General features: G+C 43.2%; 1 protein-coding gene across 1 annotated transcript in view; it reads left to right on the plus strand.

The window, feature by feature from the left end:
* LOC102388501 (probable palmitoyltransferase ZDHHC1) overlaps positions 1–21,051 on the plus strand; it is a 54,557-nt gene that overhangs the window by 27,092 nt on the left and 6,414 nt on the right. Inside the window, 6 exon segments of the mRNA XM_006018978.2 lie at positions 1,330–1,431; positions 2,440–2,564; positions 3,397–3,552; positions 7,588–7,709; positions 9,156–9,214; positions 15,918–16,017. Coding sequence (XP_006019040.2) covers positions 1,330–1,431; positions 2,440–2,564; positions 3,397–3,552; positions 7,588–7,709; positions 9,156–9,214; positions 15,918–16,017 — 664 coding nt within the window.

Here is a 21,051-nt window from a genome sequence, read left to right on the forward strand (position 1 = left end):
CGCCCTTTTGCCCGGAGGGGGGGGGGCGCCCGCGCGGGGGGGGGGGGGGGGGTGCATCAGCGCTCTCAGGGGGTGCATTTGAACCCCTATGCGTTGCCACTGCTATTATAGATTTGACAAACTTCAACCTTTGGGGGTTGAAATTCTCTATTCTGGGACCTTGTCCTAGTCTGACTTTTGAATGGTTCTGCTGTTTTGGAGAACAAGTGAAACAAAAACATATACAATACTTACAAACTTTTGATTAAGAATCCCCAGTGTACGTACCCTTAGGACTAGGGCCTTGAAATATGGTGGGAAGCAGAGGCATAACCAACTCCTTCAGTGGCTGGGAGGGGTGGCAAGGGGTATGCCAACCAGTGGGCGGTTGGTGAGGGGAAGGGAAGTGGAGAGCAGCCTTACATGTTGCTACTCTCAGAAGGTTGAAGGTGGCAGCAGGTGCTGCTGCTACTGCTGCTATATCATCCTTGGCTCTGGCAGCAACAGTCCTGTGGCCAGGCTCCATGAGAGCCAGCTTCTGTACACTGCTTGCATTCACTCATCCCAACCCTCCCAAGTATGTTACTGGGTGCAGAGCTATGCCTACAGTGGCAAAAACTCCTTTGGGGGTGGAGGTAGTGAGTAACACCATTTTATTCACCCCCTGTCCCCCATATTCATTGCTGTGTGCAGCACTGCCCTGCCTGGCTGTTATGGTTGGACACAAGCAGTAATAGGGCTGTGCCTGCTGTGACAAAGATTCCCAGGGTTGGAGGATGACTCCAGTACCCTCTCAATAATCAGTGCTTGGGGCTGGTGCCCTGCTTTCCCCCTCCCCCATAGTTATACCATGGGTAGGAAGGCCACCATGGGATGTGCCTCTTTTCCTCCCTATGGAAATTCATCCCAATAAGTGCCTGAAAAATCTGTACATGTTTTGTGGACTGGTAAGAAACCAGCAGTTGAATTCCCAAATATTCCACATGCCCTCATCGCTCCTGTCTGTTAACAGCTTGAGGCCAGGCAGAAACTAATTTGGTAAACTGCCATAGCTCTACAGGGGATTACCTGGGCTTTCCTGGAAAATGCATCTTTCAGTTGTGCTTTGGCACTGGGCTCAGGAAGGGAAGAGTAGGCTGTGTGTCTCTCCAGTGCCTGCAGTACCTTTCTGCTATTGCCCATGCAGTATGGAGGTGAAGGATGAGGCATTATAAGTGGAAACCTATCACAGACTGGAAGAGACTGTATGTTTGTTTTCATACCTGTGATAGTTGGGGGTGGTTTTAACTCTGGTTTTCATTTTTTTTTTTTTTTTTGGTTTTTTTTATTCCATTCTATTTTCCTTCATAGAGGGCCCAAAGCCAAACACTGTAGTGCCTGTAATAAGTGCATTGCAGACTTCGATCACCACTGTAAGTGGCTCAATAACTGCGTGGGAGGCAAAAATTACTGGTAAGCTAATACAGACTAGCTCTGAAAGTAGTCATCCATGAATAATCAATGGGATCTAAGTTTCCCAATGAGCAAGTTGCTTTAACATTCTTCCTTCTTACCTCCTTTGATATTTTACTACTTCAGTTTTAACTGAATTAGCAGTTTGTTTCTAATAGGTCTGCTGTAAAATATAATATCTCACCGATATTATATAATATATATAAATATTGGTGTGTGTATATATATTATAATAAATATAACACAATACATATTAATATTACATAATATAATATTGGTAATATAATATTATGTAAATATAATATAACATTATGTAACCAAATGTACCATCTGTTACACAAATGTACATAATATAATATTATGTTTTACAGCAGAGGAACTGTGGGATGTTCATGTTCTATCATTGACCTGGTTTCAGAGTTAATTTTGTCTTGAAAAATGTTCTAGGCAAGTGTTGATTTTTGAGTGAGATAAAGATGTCCCTTGTTGGTTGCCTGGCATGTATTGCCTGCATTAAAAATATACCATCATGATTAAAACCTTTATTTTATTTTTTATTCAAATGTATAGTTTCAGTCTAATAAAGAACGTCAAGTATTATATTACATCAAATGGATACCGAATAGAAAATTCATAATGCTATACTTTGCGCACTTGATTTTATCATTGGAAAGGAAGGTAGAACGCTTGCAAGCCATATTTCTTTTATGTGGTTTGTTCTATCAAAGCTCCTGACTTTTGAAGGCTTCCTGAAAACAAAAACAGCTAAGAATTTTCCATGTTCTGCTGAAAAGTAGCCAATGAACTGGTGGTGCAGAAAGCTGTTTAAAACACAAAACCACAATTCTGCGTGTGTGTACCTGAGAGCATAAGGAATTTTAATCAACAGGATTTCATAACATTTTGATTTGAAATCTGTTATAAGCAAATATTGTTTGTCAGTGGTAGTTGTATTTTTATGCAACAAAATGTTTATCTGTTCTCTGAGTATTTTTCTTGTGTGTGTAGGTTTTTCTTCAATGCTGTTGTTTCTGCCGTTCTTGGTGTCTTCTTCCTGGTAGTGGTGATCCTGTATGTCTTCATCCAGTACTTTGTGAATCCAGAAGAACTCCGCACAGCTTCTCAGCTTGAAGGTATTTCCCCACCCACTTAATATTATATATGCTCGTTACACAGTTGGGTTAGAAAATTACTATTTTTGGTTAGAAAATTGTTGTGTGATGTCAGTACAGTATTGAGAGAGTGTAATTTTCTGTTAAAGGTGCTGTCTCTTAGATAAGAAATCAAAACCATATCTTTTCCCTGCTCTACTCTCTTGTGGCTTTCTAGGTGAAAATTAGTTTCAGTGCCCATTTCCAAGAGCACAGAATATAATTGCTGTGCATAGACCACCCTTTTTATGACCTAGCCCTGTAATAAGCACAGGTTCTAATGACACTGACTGCATACAAAGGATTTTGGTGTCCATTAGTGGTTGCTATATCTGATTTCCATAGTCAAGCTCCTGAAGCTTTGGGTCAATGGTCTAGAGCAGTGATTCCCAAACTTTTCCTCAGCATGACCCAATTTATGGCCCCATTTTCTCAGTATGGCCCCATTTCCTTAGCATGGCCCCTCACTTCCAACCCACAGCCCCCCAACTCCGTGACCCTATCTGCTGATGTTGTGACCCCACTTGGGGTCACAACCCACAGTTTGGAAACCGCTGGTCTAGAGTAAACACTTGTAAAAGCATATGAGTTCCATTCTCGAAAATGACTTATGTTTTCTCAGCAAATAATAGGATTTAGGCTCCTAAGTCGTCACTTACTTGCTTTTGAAAATTTTAACCCTGATTTGTGGTGCTCCCAAACCTCATTTAAAATGTAAGAAAGATGCTGAGTACTTTGCTTGCTTCTTAATTTGTATTTTCATCTCTGAAAAGATGAAGTGATTAATTGAGTCCCCTTTATTTTGCCCCAAAAGGAGCCAGTGGAAACACAACATGGCTGGCCTTTCTTCCTGCTGCTCCAGTGGAGACCACAGCAGCTGGAATCCTGGTAATCGCGGTGATCACTGTACTCTTGGGAATTGCATCACTCCTGCTGCTGGGACACTTGTTGGGATTTCATCTGTACCTTTGTATGTATTAATTGTCTCAAGGCAGGCAGGCAGTGACTTTTGAGAAACACTTTCTCAATCTATTGCAATCAAAGGTTTAAAAGCTAGAGGTTAAAAATATTCATCCTTTCTTTTTCTTGTTTTTGAAATTTGCTTTTTAAAACAACATGACACCTGTAACTTCACTGTTTATGAATGAGACTTGCCTATTTTAGGCTCATCCTCTTTTTTGTTTTGCTCTGTGGCTTTTGTCCTTTTCTTCCTCCTCCCCTGCACCCTGCTTTTGATCATCACCTCCTCCTACTTCCACAAATGAATCTTCTTAGTAATGGCATTTTTCCATGTGACCAATTGATCTTACTGGTTTAATGTTTTCTTTTGCTGAAACATAGAATGAGCTCTTCATTCCTGTTCCAACTTTCATCATACTGGGTCAAAGGTTTGCAATGGCTTTAAGAACCCTTTAAAGGCCTTGCTTTCAGCTGGCAGAGGATTCTTCCAGTGCAGACACTGAAAGGGGGCTGCAAGGGTGTCTCCCAGGAATCCCTGTGCAAGCTCTGACAGGGGGTGGCACACTTGAGACAGAACACAACATGGGGGGTTGCTGTCACTTAAGCCCCCAAACTATCTAAATCAGGCTAGGGCATCTCCAGCACCTGGAATAGCTTTGGTTTGGGCAGGTAGGAAGGTAGCTTAATGTCACCTCTACCCTCTCTTCTAAATCTGGGCTTGAGGTTTTTCTGCTGCATCTCTGGGGTGTAACACAGAATCACAGGGGTGGAAGGGACCACACAGGTTTTCCGGTCTAATCCCTTGTTCGGATGCAGAATTTCCTGTTCCTAAACCAGCCTTTCCAGCCTCACCTTGAAAAGCTCCGGTGAAGGAGATTCCCCAACTTCCCTAGGCAGTTTGTTCCACTCTTCTGTGGTTCTTATAGTTACAAAATTTCCTTGTTGGTCTGAAATCAGATAGAAGGCAGGGGAGGGTGGCCTCTTAGGAAGAAACTAGTCGAGAGTTGTGAACTTTCATAGGTGACAGCCTGTTTTGTCAGATGTTAATTCAGTTCATAACATCTGCATATAAAAATATGATACCTCTCTGAACCTGACCTGCTTTCTACATGACTTCTACAGTGACACTTCCTTCCCCTCTTTCATACTGTATTTGACCAAATGACAGGTGCCAGGGATGGTTCACCATTGATCCAGCTGGCTTCTAAATATCCTTAAAAAATTAAAAAGCCTAGACTGTGGCTCAGGAGTGGAATTTATTTATAATCCTGCAGGACTTGACCTTCTTAAATATTACTGACAATATTTTAGTACAGTCATACAAGAATCCACCAAATCACTTTTTGGCTTTGGCAAGGCACAATACAATTAGGAATTGGTCCTACCCGTGGGAAAGGATGCTTTCATACCTTTGAAAACAGCGTTTGGACTCTGTATGTTGGTTGGAGGATGTAATTGACTATCAGTGATGTTTATGCCACCTCACAGAGTCTTTGGCTAAATATCCACAAAAAGGTATACTGAATCTTTCTAGAAACACATTAGGATACTAAAAGTTACAAAAATATGTATTTTTAGAACCTCTGAATTCAAACTAAACTTTGGAACTTGGGAAACTCATAGAAATGATTCCACAATCACCCTTTGAAATAATTTACTATAAATGCCAGTATAGCACTATGCTATACATTTCCCTGTCAAATCCCTTCTCTCCTTTTGTAGGGAAAGTCATCAGGTATCAAATAATTACATGTCCGTTGTTTTTATGGAAACATACACGTAGCATAACCAGATACTGGTAACAGGAGTGTCAAAGTGTATGGCCCACAGGCTGGATCCAGCCCCAGAGCCATTTTCTCTGACCCATCAGGTTATTGGTAGACAACCAGAAGTGGGGGGTGGTGTGGTCAAGGAGAGTGGCCCACCACAGAAGCTGGGACCCTTAGGCCCCAACAGCCATAGTGATCAGTAACAGGTAAGCAAGGGCTTGATACAACCCTGGTTGCCCTCCAGCTGCTTCACCTTTTGCCACTGTTACAGCCCAACCTCCTTGGCCCCCCCACTCTGCCACTGGTCCATGATGCGGCTGCTGCCACTGTGCCCTGCGTCGGAGCCTAGAACTGCTGTTGTGGCACAGGGCACTCAGTGCTGGCAGCAGCTCTGGCTCCAGCAGCTCTGTGGTCTGGATCTGGCCTGGGATGCAAGGTAAGTTTGACAACCCTGTGCTATAAGATTTAATGTCAGAAGTGTCTGACACATTTTAAAATGAAATCTGAGACCACATGCATTTTCCCTGGTTTCACATGACATTATCAACTTCAGATCCCAACCACAAAGAAAGATTTGCTACAGATTTGAGTAGGTGGTTTAAAACCAACGTGCTTTTTTAATCATGCCTTAAATCAACAACCAAAAAATAAATAAACCCCAACCCAACACAGTCCAAAACAAAACCAAAAACATGAAACTCTTGATTTTTAAATGAGTTTTTGTTTTTTGTATTTGTCACTGTAGAGTTCTGTTTTTTTCAGCTTATCTATTAATATGTTTTAATCTTTCTTCATCATGGCTTGTGAAGTTAAACCAGCTGGCTAAATTTTTTAAGCTTGCATCAAAATTATGGTAAATTTGCCTTTTGGTAGGTTCCATTGTTGAACCTGAATACCTTTCTAATAGGCCTGTGCGAAGCGACTAGTATTCGCTTTGCATTCAGCCGATTTCAGGGCACAGTAATTTGATTCAGTGATTCAAATCACTGTCCCGAATTGATTCATCCTAATCTGATTCAGAGATTCGGCTGCAGCTGAATTGGCCAAATCTTCAAATCGGCCCCATCCCCCACCCACTCTCAATGGCTGTTTGCCTGCTCTCCTAGCTCCCAGGTCTTTAAAAAAAAAAAAAAAAAAGCCCCAACTCATTGACTGCTGCCAGGTGGGGGGGTGATCCTCGCTGCCCCCAGAAGCCACAAGGACACTGCAGCAGCTTTTTTATAAGGGTTGGGAGCTGGGGCTGGGCAGGGCAGCTGTGGGGGGGGGACGCTGGGACAGGGGGGGGGGGTCAGGAGGCGCTCAGGTGGGCTGGAGGATCAGACAGGGGCCTGGCAGGGGTCCCCCTCCCCTGCCCCCTCCTCCAGCCCCACTGCCCCCAATTTACCAACAAGGAGTGCAGGTCCAGCTCCCTGCTGCAGCCAGTGGGGACTGCCCAAATCGCCAAAGCTCTCCGAATCTTTTCCGAATCGATTTGGAGAGCTTCGAATCAATTCGGACCTTTTAATTGGTCTCCTGGTTTGATTTGGATTTGGAGATCCAGCTACCAAATCAGGCCAAATCTCCTCTGAATCGAATCAGCATCTGAAGCTTTGCACAGCTCTACTTTCTAGTGGTATCTTGTTTTTGTTCTAAATGCCCTGTGGCTTAAAATGTACACCTGCATGGACTGACACCAAAGACTTTGCACACAGACACTTCCAAAGTGAAACAGTCCCATATGAACAGCTCTGTTTGCCTAATGCCTAGCCAAAGCTTGGCTGATGCTTTTTATAAAGTGTTTGTTTCCCTGTCTTGTGGGGACTTACTTAAGAGGGTTTTGTTGTCTCTTGGTCTTTCCTAACTTCTGTTTTCTCAATGTGGCATCAGCACAGACTCTTCAAAACTTGTCTGTTGCACTGAGCGTAACATCTGGTTGCCACGGCATCACATGTTAAGCACACATCTCTACCGTTATGTAATTATTGGGATGTTGATTTACAGCTTTTTAATGTCAGGACCCATATGTTGTTGAACGATGAGGCTGAAGTTCAGCACAACAGAGCTTCAATAATGAAATATAATTCTGCCAAGTGCTGCCACGATTAGATGCTCTTGATGACTGATAACAAAACAAAATGCTCTTAAATATAGTTTCTTGACTGTACTAAATGTAAATGGTAGGTTCTTTTATTTAAGTAGGTTAGATAAACAACTTTTTAAAACAGATTCTCTTCTGTGTCCTATGAGTTGCACAGCTACACAGGACAAATTGAAATTCTCTTTTTTGCTCTATACAGTGGGTAAGAAGCTGAGTACTTTTGATTATATGGCACGGTACCGGCGCACATCGAGTACGAGGGACCAGAGAGTTGATTTGGAGGCTACAAAAAATCCATCTGACAGAATGGACCCCCTGCAGGTAGGGCAATGCCCCCTTTCTGTATCCCAAAATTTCTCCCTTTTGGTGCCTGTGCACTCTGCAAAGCTGTTCTTGTTGGAAATAGGTGGGGTGCATCTTACCTTATACATAGCCCAGGCTTCTATCATCAAGCAAGAAGGGATTTTTGATGGAATACAGTTGAGCCATGAAGGACTTTTACCAAGTCAGCTAAAATGGTAATAAATAAATAGATACCTCTGTCAGCTTATTCTTATGGTAGGAGATGCATGCTGTATTTAGGTGCTCATCTTATGGAAAAATGGACTTGCTTTAACAAATAAAAGCATTTTGGTTCCAGCACAGATATTAGCTCAAAAAAAGAACTGATAAACAAGACCTTTGTTGTCTTCACTCCTTCTACATGAGTGAGAGTACTGGATACGACGCTTTCCAGTTGTGTGGCTAAGCAATTCCATTAGCAAGAGGTCCATGTGTGTATCGTGACAGTGGAGAATTGCAATCTGCAACGTCCTGGCATATGCAAAGATAATTAACAGTGAAGTCATGCACTTCTTGCTCAGCAGAGCTGAATTCTTTGTGTCCATGTTAAAAATTGATACAGATTTTGTTTGTGGAGGGCTCTAGTGTACTAAAACACCAAGATGAAGCAAGCAATGCGTCAAGCATTCTGAAAGATGTGAGAACCCTTGCCCTCAGCCCCCAAATGCAAGCTGAGGCGAAGCTAGAAAGTTGAAAGCACTAAATGTGATTTTTGTTTCCAGCCCTCATGACTTGTCACTCAGTAAATATAACACTAACTTCATCAAAGGGCAAAACCTTTCAGAAGATTAGTAAGATCTTCTTACTAATTGGTTCTTCTAATACAGATTGGTAAGTAATGCTGTACAGGACAGAACACCATAATATAGTGAAACAAGTGGGATATCTAAATCTATGGAATGTATAGGAGCATCTTCTTCTGTTGATCTTAAATTTGCATGTACAGTTATCCATCAAAATGGCTTCTTTCTGTAAAAGTGATATTTAAATACCAAGAACTATTATGTGGAAAGCGCATCTTGACTTTCAGTTGGAATACATATTGCTTTGACTTGGATCCTACGGACTTTTTAAAACCTCAGAGCCAACAAACTTGAGACCTGCATAGTTTACTACTAAAAAAAAAAAAAAGAAAAAGCCACACATTCTACCTGTTCCTCTTCTTATCATGCCATGTTTTCTTCCTGACAATGTGGAGTCTCACTTTTTTTAGTATAGGGACTGCTTATGGTTGTTAGCATGTTTTGGGACACTTTGATAAATCAGAGCAAGGATTGTTTTAACAAAGCGGTATTTGCTTGTCATTGTTCAAAATTTTTGCAGTAATGAGCATAGTGTTTTTACTATATTTTAAAAAGCTTTTCCCTAGCTCACATGCCCTACACAATTCTAATATATAAAATACACTTTTTTTTTTTTTTTTAGGATATGTATTTAGCAAGGCAAAAAAAGGAGTGTGAAGTTCCAGTTACATCTAGGACCAGGTAAGTTATATTTTATATTGAACAAAGCTGCATTTAAAGATTCTGTTAATTCTTTGTAATTCCAGTTAACTTTTTTTTATCTGAAGGTTTAAAAATAGGTGTTTGAGTCCTATCAAGGTATAGTGTCTTTGGGCAGAGATTATGTATTGAGTAATACCAAAACCATTGCCGCTGCGTTAATGACATCCTTAAAAGATATAAATCCATATAGCAGAGATGTTGGTCGCATCTCCATAGTGAAGGATGCCTAGAGATCTGCTGACAAATGAAGACTTAAAATCCTCCCCTAAAGACCAAATTTCTTCACTAAGCTGAACCTGTTAATTTCAGAGGGCGTGTGTAGATGAAATGGGGGTTTACTTCACCCTAAATTGAAGTGGTGGGTTTTTAAAAAGACCGCTTCAATTTTAAGGCGAAATAAACCCCTGTATTGTGTAGACCACGTCTTACCTGCCTCTCCAGCAACAGAGAGGGGAGGGCGAGTTGCCAGTGGGTAGAGCGGTCCCTGGGCTGTGGGGAGGAGGGAGCAGGTGGGGGCTAGTACTTCCCTCCAAGGCAACAGTGGGGCCCGCGGCACCCACCCACAGGCACCTGGCTCGGGTGGTTCTGGGGGGCACCACAACCGTGGAGGAAAGGACTGGGTCCCCATGCAGCTCATGCAGACAGGCAGGCTCCAGGGGGGCAGGGGGGAAAGATCAGGGCTCACCACTTTACTTCGGTGGAGCCTGCTGTCCCAGGCTGCTGCAAGGCTGCCTGCACTGCCCCAAGCCTCATGGAGCCCAGTGCTTTGGTCCACAGCTGTAGAGCAGCAAACTAAAACTCCTTGGAGGTATTTTAGTTTGCTGTGCCCCAAAGTCATTTAAGGCACGTTACACCGCCAAATGTGCTACGGTGGCTGGAATTAATGCTTAATACACTGCTGATGCATGCCACAGAGACAGCAACTTGGGATGGGCGCCTTCCATGGTCCAGATTTCTCTATCTTGCTAGCAGCTAGGAACCTTGTCCTTTTCTCCTCTTTTCTTGCAGAGCCCAATTAGCTGGCTGAAACCCTAGGATGTCAAAGGATGTGGATTAGCCACTGCTTTAAGATTGAACACTCAAAGAATTAACTTCTTGTTTTTGGTAAAGGATACAAGATTAATACTGATGAAGTTGCAGTAGATTCCCAATAGATTTTCAGTTACAGTAGATTTTCAGTGGAGAAACTCTTGTGCCTCTGTCATGTTTTGGAATGGGAAATTGAATTAGCTGGAAGTCAGTCTTACCTATCATGATTGCTGTTCCATAAATTAATTTGTCACACTATGTATTATTAGTAAATAGCTACTGAACAGATAAGAAACAGTTGGCTTGAATAGATTATGTTCTAAAAGTATCACAATCTGATTGATTGACTTTTTGTTCCAGGACCTGAGACTTTGATTCTGTTCCCAACTCTATTAGCTCCTGTGTGATCACTAAGCAATTTACTTACCCACTCTGTACTTAAATATTTGCCTTTTACAGATGACAGAAATTGATGTTTGTCAGCATTGTGTGAAGTGCATTGAGATCTATAGATGATAAATGTTTAGTAGTTGGCAGTTGGTTTGGATGAGACTGCTCTCTCTGGAAACCTGACACAGTTTCTCTAATGCCTTCACAATAGTGAATACTAATATAACTACCAATTCTGCTGTGTTTTCTACATGTTGAACAGTGTTATTGCCTGTTTAGGAAGAACAAGGACCTTGTATGGTTTTTTGTGTTGTTTTTGGTTTTTTTGTTTGTTATTTTTAAATGGGGTGGAGCAAGGAAGCAATATGGAAAATTATATAGAATAACGTGTTTTTACTTCTTGAATTTCAAAAGGCCCTTAGGTATTGCCATATTTACTTGAATCCACGGGGAGGATTTTTTCCCCATTCAACATGGGAAGAAAAATCTTATATTTGAGTACAAGTACGGGGAATGGGAAGCAACTGCTGTGGCTCTGACTCTGACCCTGGGCTCAGGGCCCTGGAGACACAGAGCACGTGCTGGCTGCAGTACCCCACTTCCCCCATGCAACAGCAATGGCAGCTATAGTTCTCGCTCTGAGCTGGAGCTCCTCTGCCTGCTCTCTCCCCTCCCCTTCCCATCTATCCCCTGCTACTGCTTGCTGCATTGTTGGGGTGGGGGGAGAGGGAAGGATGAATTGAAGATGATCCTCCAAAAACTAGATTCTATATGTGGCAAATTATAACAAATTAATGCATTTTCTATATCTACAAACTAATGTCTTAGATTTGGGGAAATGCAATATATTACAATGGAAATACTAGAGCAATATATAACTGCAGTAGGCTTGATTTTAATTGCTTATGAAATGGCTGATGCTTAAGACTTCACATTGTGGTAGTGTTGGCATGATGGTTTAGTCATGAAATTATGCAAAAGCAAAGTACTGTTGCCCAGGTTTGAGGAAAGATCTGAAGCTCAAAGTACATCTGCTTCTCTCTCAGACCTGCCTAAAGAAGAGTACTCTGTACTCAAAAGTTTGTCTAAAATCTCTCTCAACGGTGCAGCTGGTCTGATAAAAGATAACACCCATTACATGTATCCTTGCTTCTGGTGTTTAAGATTAAAGAAACCCTGCAACATCATTCTTGCAAGATGAAATCATTCCAGCATTTTTGAAGAATTAATGTTTGCTCTGCTCATAAAAACATTTAAACATTAATTGGCTATTAACAATGTGAATCATATCACAGCCTGATGTTTATAAGTGTTTGTACTGACATGCTCTGTAATTAGTTCTACGTCAGCAATGAATTGCTATTTGAAAGTTTTGTTTTTAAGGCGTTATCTTTGTCTTCGGGCTTGAAAAAGATTTATGAAAATTCAGGCAAAGTTTTTTGGGTGAATCTGATGTCTTTTATTAGACCAACTTAAATAGTTGGGAAAAAAATTAAGCAAGCTTTCAGGTTTAAAAATTCATGAAAATTCAAGGCTTTTTTAATTGGCTGTCTTTGAGCTGGTATCTGACTCTAAGCTATAGTTGAGCAACAGAGTGATACCGGCGGGCTATGTGGTCCCTGAGCTGCGGGGAGCCCTAGTCCTTCCCTCTGCAGTGGTGGGCAAGCTGCGAGTGTGCCAGGTGCTGCCTCATCTTGCCTGATCCAACTTTTCCCTGAGCCAGCCCAGGGAGCAGTGCCCAGCAGGCTACCAGTGAGTGAGCTTGGGTGTAGCAACGTGGGTTTCCTCAGGCCAGCCATCACCAGCCCTGGGCACGCCGCCCGCTTATCTTTCCGGGCACACCTTGTTGGAAGTTAATAAGTTGGTAAATAAAGCGGGAGGCTGCCCATTTTTCTTCACACCCCGATATTAGGGGGTGCCCACGGCTCCGTACCACCCCTATATCACGGCCCAGGCCTCGCAGATGGCATCCAGATGTTACCAGCACACCAGCCCCACACTGGGCTCCAGAATCTTCCTGGCGGGAACCTCCTTTGAACCCTCCACTCAGGTGGCCTACGCCACCCTCATCTGGGCTGCCGAGCTTCTCATAGCTGGCTCCCTCTCGGGTGTGGTCCCCCACTCGGGACCTTCGGCCATACACAGGCCCTGCCCTCACCTCCAAGGCCAGGCAGGGTCCTGGGCCCATGATCCAGGGTGCCCCTCACGGTGGGCCCCTGGCCCTTCTGAGCATCTCGGCCCTGGCCCCAGCTTGGACCAGTCGAGGGGCACTCTAACGCTGGCCTCACTAACCCCACAGTCTCTCCCTAGGTCCCCCTTCCTGGATGTGAGGAGCTGGGGTACCTCACACCATGACTGGTGCTCCAGGGTCTCACAGGGGACTCTCACTCTCCCCCTGGGGCAGCAAGTCATGGTGCTACTACAGATGTTATTTCTACCCACCCAAAGGTGAGGGCTGGGGTTAAGGCACCCCTACTCGCCTTTCAATGGGGTGGTAACTGGGCTGGCATTTCCTGGGGGCTCCCACACCACTGAGAGCCCCACCAGGTCACCCACTTCTGGCAGGGTGCAGTTTTAGGTCATGCGCAGGACCAGGAGCCTCCAAAACCATCCCCTACAGCTCCTCCCTTACCTCCAGTTGATACCAGCAGTCCGGCTGCCAGGAAATGTTGTTGCCTGGCCCCCGGCAGCAAAACTGCCCTGTTTATATGGGCAGCCCAGGGTTCAAAATGGCTGCCCCCATCAGGCACCTGGCAGCTACCAGACCCAGGCCCTTAAAGTGGCAGGCATCAACAGTGCCCTGCCACATTGGGGAACAGTTGGATCAGGCCACTTGCTGCCTTTGAGCTGGGGCAGTATCTGGCTGGCTAGCAGCCTGCCCAGGCAGGCCCAGGGGACGTCACCACTGTGGAGGGGATGGCTAGGCCCCCTTGCAGCTCAGGAGCTGCTCAGCCTGCTGGCAGCTCGCCCCTCTGCCAAAAAAAAAAAAAAAAAAAAAGAGGATCGGGCCTCTTGCTGTTTCTGCCTTTAGCAGGCAGGGGGTGAGCTGACAGCTGCATCGTTGCAATTTGCAACGTTGCAGAGTAAACTACATCTGGATGTAGTTTAGTCTGCAACGTTGCAAATCTCATGCAATCTCATTGAAAACTCCCCAAAGTCTTGCATGTGTACACTGTGATGCCATTAAGCCACACAGTGACATTTTCATCACATGTAAGTGTTAATAGCGTCATGTGTACAAGTGCCCATAGAGACCAGCTGTTTCAGGTTAGACCTAGATCTGGCCTTGTTTGTTTTATTGGCTTGCAATAGGGATGTAATGTTTGTATAAGAGAGTTAGGAAACAGTGAACGTTTAAAAAGTACAGACAATCTTTTCATGTTGTGAACAAGAAGTGAAAAGTCACTAAAATATTTTAATTGTGAGAGCCTGAACTAACCAGGTAAAGTACCATATTTTATCACATATTATATGCCCCAGTATAATACACACCTTGTTTTTGAAGGGCAGAATGAAGAGAAGTAGATCAATTTCTGCCACCCAGCCACCCACCTGAATTATGGCTACATAAAGCAGGGATAGGGCATAATCTTCAGTTGACTTGCACTCCCTTTCCTGCTTAAGTAAAGCTGAAACCATAGCTGCTTCTGAAGACTGGTCTCCATTGTTGAATCTATGATTTTGAAAAGATCTAAAGAGTCTCCAGGGCTGTGAAATAGCAGGGGAGAGACCAGGAGAAGCTAAAAGACATCACAATTTTCCTGAAAATGTTTAGCTTGAGTAGTGGAACCTCAAGGCCATTAAAATGGAGACACAAATGCTAACACCTGTGGAGTGAAGAACAATGAGCCATTAAGTCAGTAGACTCCGTTAGCTACCTGAATAGTAATACTACAGCAGCTGAACTGTGGAGCAAGAATCAAAGCAGGATGCATCTATCCCAGGCAGAAAATCAGCTTCTCCACTTAATATACACATACCTCAATTTTGGAGGGAAAGGTGCCTTTTATTTATCTAAGTTGGTTGGCACTCGCAACTTGCACAGTTATATTCAGCATATCTGAATATCAAAGCACATTCAGCACCAAAGGCATGAATTAAAGTAACTAAAGAAGCCCAATTTTGAAATTGTTAGCTTGTGTTCTGAGTAGCATTAGAAATTCCTTTTCTTGGTATATGTAGAAATTACCTTCTTTGTTAGCCATCTGTTGTGCAGTTAGCTAGTGTGGTGCTGTTTGCTAGAGAGATGAAAAACCTAGATGGGGCACCAGATTGCATCCTGCCATATTGCCAGTGCAGTGGGATCCTGATCCAAGGCTCCCCCTGACCCGGCAGGTAGGAAGCTCCTGTGGCTGGGAGTCCCACCAGCTAATGTGGGCTCCCAGTCACGGGGGCACGTGGTGCACTCCTGCAGCTGGAAGCCTAGATTGGCTGAAAGGGCTCACAGCTGCAGGGGTTCACTAGAGTCCTATACCCCGGCTGTGCCCCAAAGGCCGTGAGCCCCAATCTGCTGCTGCTTTCATCTGAGGGGGCATACTGGGTTCAAGGGTTCTGGTGCATCCCTGTGGCTAAGAACAGCAGCTGATCGAAACTCCAAGTCTCATAGGCACTTTGTAGCCCTTAACTCTGGGCTGCCGAGGCTGGGAGCAGCAATCGGTTGATTGGCATTCTCAGCTTGAAGAACCCATGGGAGTCCAGGAGCCCCGATCACCCTGGTCACACATTCAATTAGTAGCTTGATTAAAAAAAACAGCCATAATGTTGTTACACATTTTGACTTATTTCTTGTTTTGTCATGCCATTAATTTCATTAATGTGGGCTAGGTAACTAGTTAAGATATGATTAACTGGTTAATTATGCTTCAAGTGTAATGTGTGCCAGAGGCCTAATGGTGACTTCGAGGTAAGTGAAACTTTTGTGTAAAAGTCACTTTTTTTCATAAGGCAGTTGTTCTGATTAGTTTTTTCTTTCATTTGTCATGTAACTCTGGAACTCCAGTAAAATATCCCTGTATGCATGGGTGACTTATTTCTCAACAGAGAACCTTTTGGCCAAGAAGTACTGCTCCAAAGACTTGTGTGTAAAGAATAATCCAATTTGCAGTCCTGCACAAAAAGCTGCCTCAAAATCCAGGCTGAACTGGGCAAAATCAGGCAGAGTAAAAATCTATTCCTAACTGTCTGTTTGCTTTAGTGGAGATTATATGCATATAGATACATATATAATTATTTTTTTAAATTCTTTTTTCTGTTGCTTTTTAAGGCATCAGGAAGCTGGACAACTCTCTATTAAACCCCCAAGTGTCATATGCACTGAAACTTCAGATGTTGCTTCCTTTACCAGTTTGTCTCTGAGTCCACAGGTAATGTTGGTTCATTTTTTTTTAAAGCAGAAATGCTCTGTCTTTATTATGACAGCGTATTGAAGCAAATATAGTGTTCTTGGATAGATATATCTTGGATAGGTAGTAGCAGAGGTACAATGTCATGATTCTTCAACACATTGTTGAAACTATTAATATAGCATGTGATTCATTGTCCCTCCCATGTTCTTTGTGACATCTTTAGAGCTGAAGACTTTTTAGTTAAAAGACCAGAAGAAGTTGTTAAAATTATTTAGTCTCCTTAAAAATTTATAAATGTCATCAGTACATTATCTTTTTTTTAATGTTTTTATTTTGAGAAGTATATTGGAAGAATTAACACTAAGGGGCAATTCATGTAATAATACAACAAGAAATATCTTAAGTGGAGAATAATTAATTACTCATAAAATAATTAATTAGCTAGCAGTCAATCTTACCAAGTAAGTGATGGATTATACAGGAAGTAAACTAAGTCATTGGTGATGCATGGGGTGCATGCGGGTGCACGTGCCCCCCCTGAGATTGGCTGCCGCCGACACTGTCGGCAGAGACTGTGGGCAGTTACCACTTGCTAGCCCCCACCCTCACCAGCAGCATCTGCGGGCAGTCACCAATCACTGCTGGCCACTGCTGATGCTGCTGTCAGCATCTGCGAGTGGTTGCTAATCTCCAGTCGGCACTCGCTGGCTCCCCCCTTGCTGCCTCCTGCAAGCAGTTTTCATGCCCCTCCAGCCTCAGGAGGCACAGGACATTCATGAACTAAATAAATAATTTGATTATTAGTGTCCTTTTCATGTTGCTTTTTGTTAAACTTCAAATTAATATGTGAAATTGTCTCTGAACATACTTTTATGCATCATTGTAATGTTTTAGGCAAAGTCTCTAATCTTGAATTTTAACATCTGATTGATTCTTTAGCTAAATGTGAACCAAATGACAACTGAATTGTCTGGGAACCATGGTCTATGCATGTAAATGCATGTAGGCATATATGTGTGGTCTATGGACATAATGAGCTTTCCTCATACTCTGAGACTGGTACAGTAGCAGGAATTGGAGTACTGTGCTGCAGTCACAGGCCAATTGTCCTCTCTAGAAAATCAGAAGGGAAAAAAAAATAAAATGACTTCTCCAGAGCACAGGAGGTAGAGCTAGGAGTATTTTGGTTTAGTAAGTGGGTATCCCTAGGTGCGTGTTGCTGTGACAAAGTATTTACATCTGTCCAAGAAGTGCACCAGAGGCAGCAAATAAGCATTATCTGTCATATAAGGTCTGTTTAAAATATGCAACAGACAGGATTTTTAAACACGTTTAATTAAAATAGAGAGGTGCAAGATGTACTTGCTTGTATCTTAGGTTCTCTTAGACTGTGGACAGACTTGTGTTTGTCACACTGCAAGAGCCACAGCACTTTGAAGCACTATAAAAATGTAGTTGTGCCAGGCACAAACAGACATATAGAGTGTACTAGCTGGAGCACTACAAAGTTGTAAAGGCATTCAGCAGTGTCCTGTCCAGCCAGGGGATGATGTGGGGTTGCTCAGTCTTGCAGCTATACTCCTCTCCCTCTGGGGCTGTGATCGGGGACTGTTCATCCTGTTCTCCTTCCCTCCCCTTCCTTTCCCTCCTAGGTGTTATAAAACCAAATGTAGCTTTCATTTTTGTGTTTGTATGAGCTATTAGTGGTAGGTATAAATGTATTATTGTATACTTATCACGTGACTTAAAGCAAGCTGTGAATTGATTGCTAAATCAAGGGCCAGAAGTGTTCATTTTCAGACTTTGGCTACTCAGAAAAACCAAGACCTACAGGGCAAAAATTAACCTCTAGAGTATACGCCTAGAAATGGTATGAATATCGATCAGCCAGGAAAGTGGCAAGGCTCTATTTTGCGAGAAGTTAGAGGCATTCACTTCAAACAGTGGCTGGTTACATTTCTAAGGAAAAAACCCTTAACAGGAAAACCTAAACACAGAAGGAAATCTCATGTAGAGTTTTTAATATTTCCATCTTCTTGAATAGAATGAAACAATAGGGGAGTTTAGAAGTTTATCTTTGGAAGGAGAAGAGAGATGTCTCTTTTTCAAGGATATATAATGAAAATGTAATTATATATAATATCCTTGAATACAATATTGAGTCAGGACAGATTCCTGACTGGACACATGGCAGCCTCTCTAGGGGAAGGGAGTCATAATACACATGATCTCTGAGAATTGAATAGAAAAATAAAGTATTTATGTGATCCCTTTGGAGAGGCAATGGTGCCTCGGAATCCCAGGACTTAGAAAAGTCTTCTGGTCCCTCAGCTAGAGAAAGCTGGGGATAACCTGATAATTGATGGCTCGAAAATGGTATTAGAGGTTTGGTTTTGGGAACTGGCTTGTAGATAAAGTAGATATGCATTAGAATAATGACCCAGGGCAACAGGAAGGGTTAATTGATTTCTAAAAGCCTGTTTGTGATGGTCTCTTCAAGGCCCGCTGTGTCTAACACAGGCAAGCAGATGAACAGGCTAGGAAATTGAAGGCATGTTCCACACTGTTCCATAATATGAGATAAGGTGACACCAGGTCACCATGCCCAAGTGCAGAGCCCTTGGTATTTCTGGTTTTGGTAGATGGACTAAATTAGGAGGAGAAACAGAAAAAGCCCAAATCAGGATGTGTGCATGTGATGGGTTTGTGAAACAAAGCAACATATTGATAGACAGAACTGGACAGTGTGACGACCACAGGGAAACCAATCAGTGATGCCCAAGGATGAAGTCATCCCAGAGGGAAAAAAATACAAAAGTAGGGATTTCAGAGCAACAGAGGGTCCCTGAGAGGGGGACCTGAGGCCACCATGGGCAAAAAGCACACCATCAGCCTATCTCATCCACCCCACTTAAGGGGTGGGGTTGACCTTGGCCTCCAATCTCCAGGCTACTGACATATGACCTTCAAGAGAAAACCTTAGAGTGAAGCTGTACCTTGACTCTGTGAACTGTGGGACTGGTAGATATAGAATAGTTTGCATTATTCTCATCTGCTGTCACTGTGTATCAATAAAATTTGCCTATTATCGAAAGGAGAGGTTGTGGCCAGTCTGAGGGTTTGGGTCCACCTGGAACAAGGTATCTGGGTTATAAAGCCAGTGCCAACAGTAATCTGGCAGGACTGTTGGCTGAGGAAAACATTGAAGGAAAAATGCTAGATGTTGGTGCTATACATTGGTGATGTGTAAGGGTTGCACGCAGGTGTATGTGCACCCTCAGAGATTGGCCGCCGCTGCTGGCAGTGCCTGTGGGCAGTCGCCACCCCACCCCCTTGCCACTGACACCACTGCAGCTGCCTGCAGGAGCTCCCTGCTTGTTGCCACAACGCCCCCACCACCACTGCCTGTGGGTGGTTGCTGTGCCTTCCCAGCCTCGGGAGGCACATGATGTTCATGGTGCTATATAGAGAAACAGTGACATTTTCTTTTATTTATTTGTACCTCTTTGCATTTTGTGTTCCACATCTAATGGTTACTTTTTCCTCATATGACCTATCTCTCTTGTATAATAAACTTTATGGATGTTGTGAATACCTTGCTGATTGTTAGTAGCAAGAGTGAATTTTAGAGCAATTGACAATGACCGATACTTTGCCTCTGTGATGAGGATCTATAAAGTTTGCAAACCAATGGCATATATTCTATAAACTGGAGGGCTTCCTCCTTCCTACTGGAGCTGCAGGGTCTGTCTGGTCAGGAGCTGGAGAGATTTTCTGGGGTGAGGCGTTACTAAAGGAAAAATCTAGTCTGTTCCCTGCAGGTGCCCAGCAGAATGGTGAGGGGAGGTCTGGGGCTTTGGGAGTCATCCCAACATCGCCTATGGCTTGTCACAGGTAGGAAGAATGGAATGCTGTGGGATGCTGGAGGACTGATAGTACCTGTAGAATGTCTCTATCCGTTTCATCAGGTATTTGTATATAGCCTATGGACATGGGGATATTAGCAGTGATTCAGTGGCAGCTAGCAGTGTGTTGGGGCGGGGGGGAGAGAAGGGAAGGAGGGTGGCAGGGTTGAGTTGGGGCAGAGGCAGCAGTGGCCAGATCTGAAGTGGCAACCCACCTTTGGATCTAGCTGTGTTAACATAGCCTGCTACTCCTAACAAGCTGTTAATCCCTGCTATAGAGAACTGTTTGTTATCTTTCAGTCATTTCACTTTTATACAATTAGTAGAGTTTGGAAAGACCAAATGTGTTTGGCACAGCTAACAGAAAAATAAGAAATAATTAATATAATATATAGAGGCTTATTTGTCAGAGGACATGCTGGGTCTCTAAGCTTTACCCAACAGGAAATGCATGATAGCCCCAGGAAATGACAAAACATCTATTTTATGGGGGTATGAGACTGACTGTCAGGCACCTTGAGCAGATATTCCCTGAATCAGTTAAAAATCATGCCAATTTAGCTTATAACAGCCCTAGAAGAGCCCAAAAATTTCAGTTGCAAGCAGGCCATGTGAGTCTTTTGTTCACAAAACATTATACCCTAGCTTTTCTGAGCATGAGTAGTGAGGTGGAAAACACCAGAACAATCTTCTGACCCCTTGTTTTGCTTTTCTTTTTAGCCAACAGTATCATGGATAACACAATTTTTGCTAAAGAGTGCAAAAAAGAAACACTTGGGAAATTTTATGGCTCCAAATTAAAGGGCTCCAAATATAGGTGCCTTGGTATCTCCATGGTGTCTGCAAACTGTTCCAATATTGAAAGGAGATACTGATATTCCATTACTAGTATTTATTACGGGTGTGTGAAGTGGACCATATTTGATTCAGATTCAGCCTGATTTGGGGGACAGTAATTCGATTAATTGATTCAGATTGATGTCCTGGTTAGATTCTGCCAAATCTGAAGATTCAATGCTGATTCAATTTGGCCATAGACATGGCTTTAAATGTCTCTTCGACATACCTCAAGGTGCCAGGCATGGCTCATGAGCACTGAGATGGTGGGGTGCATGGAGCATCCCACAGGAGCGCAGGCCCCCCCCCC

Source organism: Alligator sinensis, unplaced genomic scaffold (assembly GCF_000455745.1).
Source record: "Alligator sinensis unplaced genomic scaffold, ASM45574v1 scaffold428_1, whole genome shotgun sequence".
NCBI classification, from domain to species: domain Eukaryota; kingdom Metazoa; phylum Chordata; order Crocodylia; family Alligatoridae; genus Alligator; species Alligator sinensis.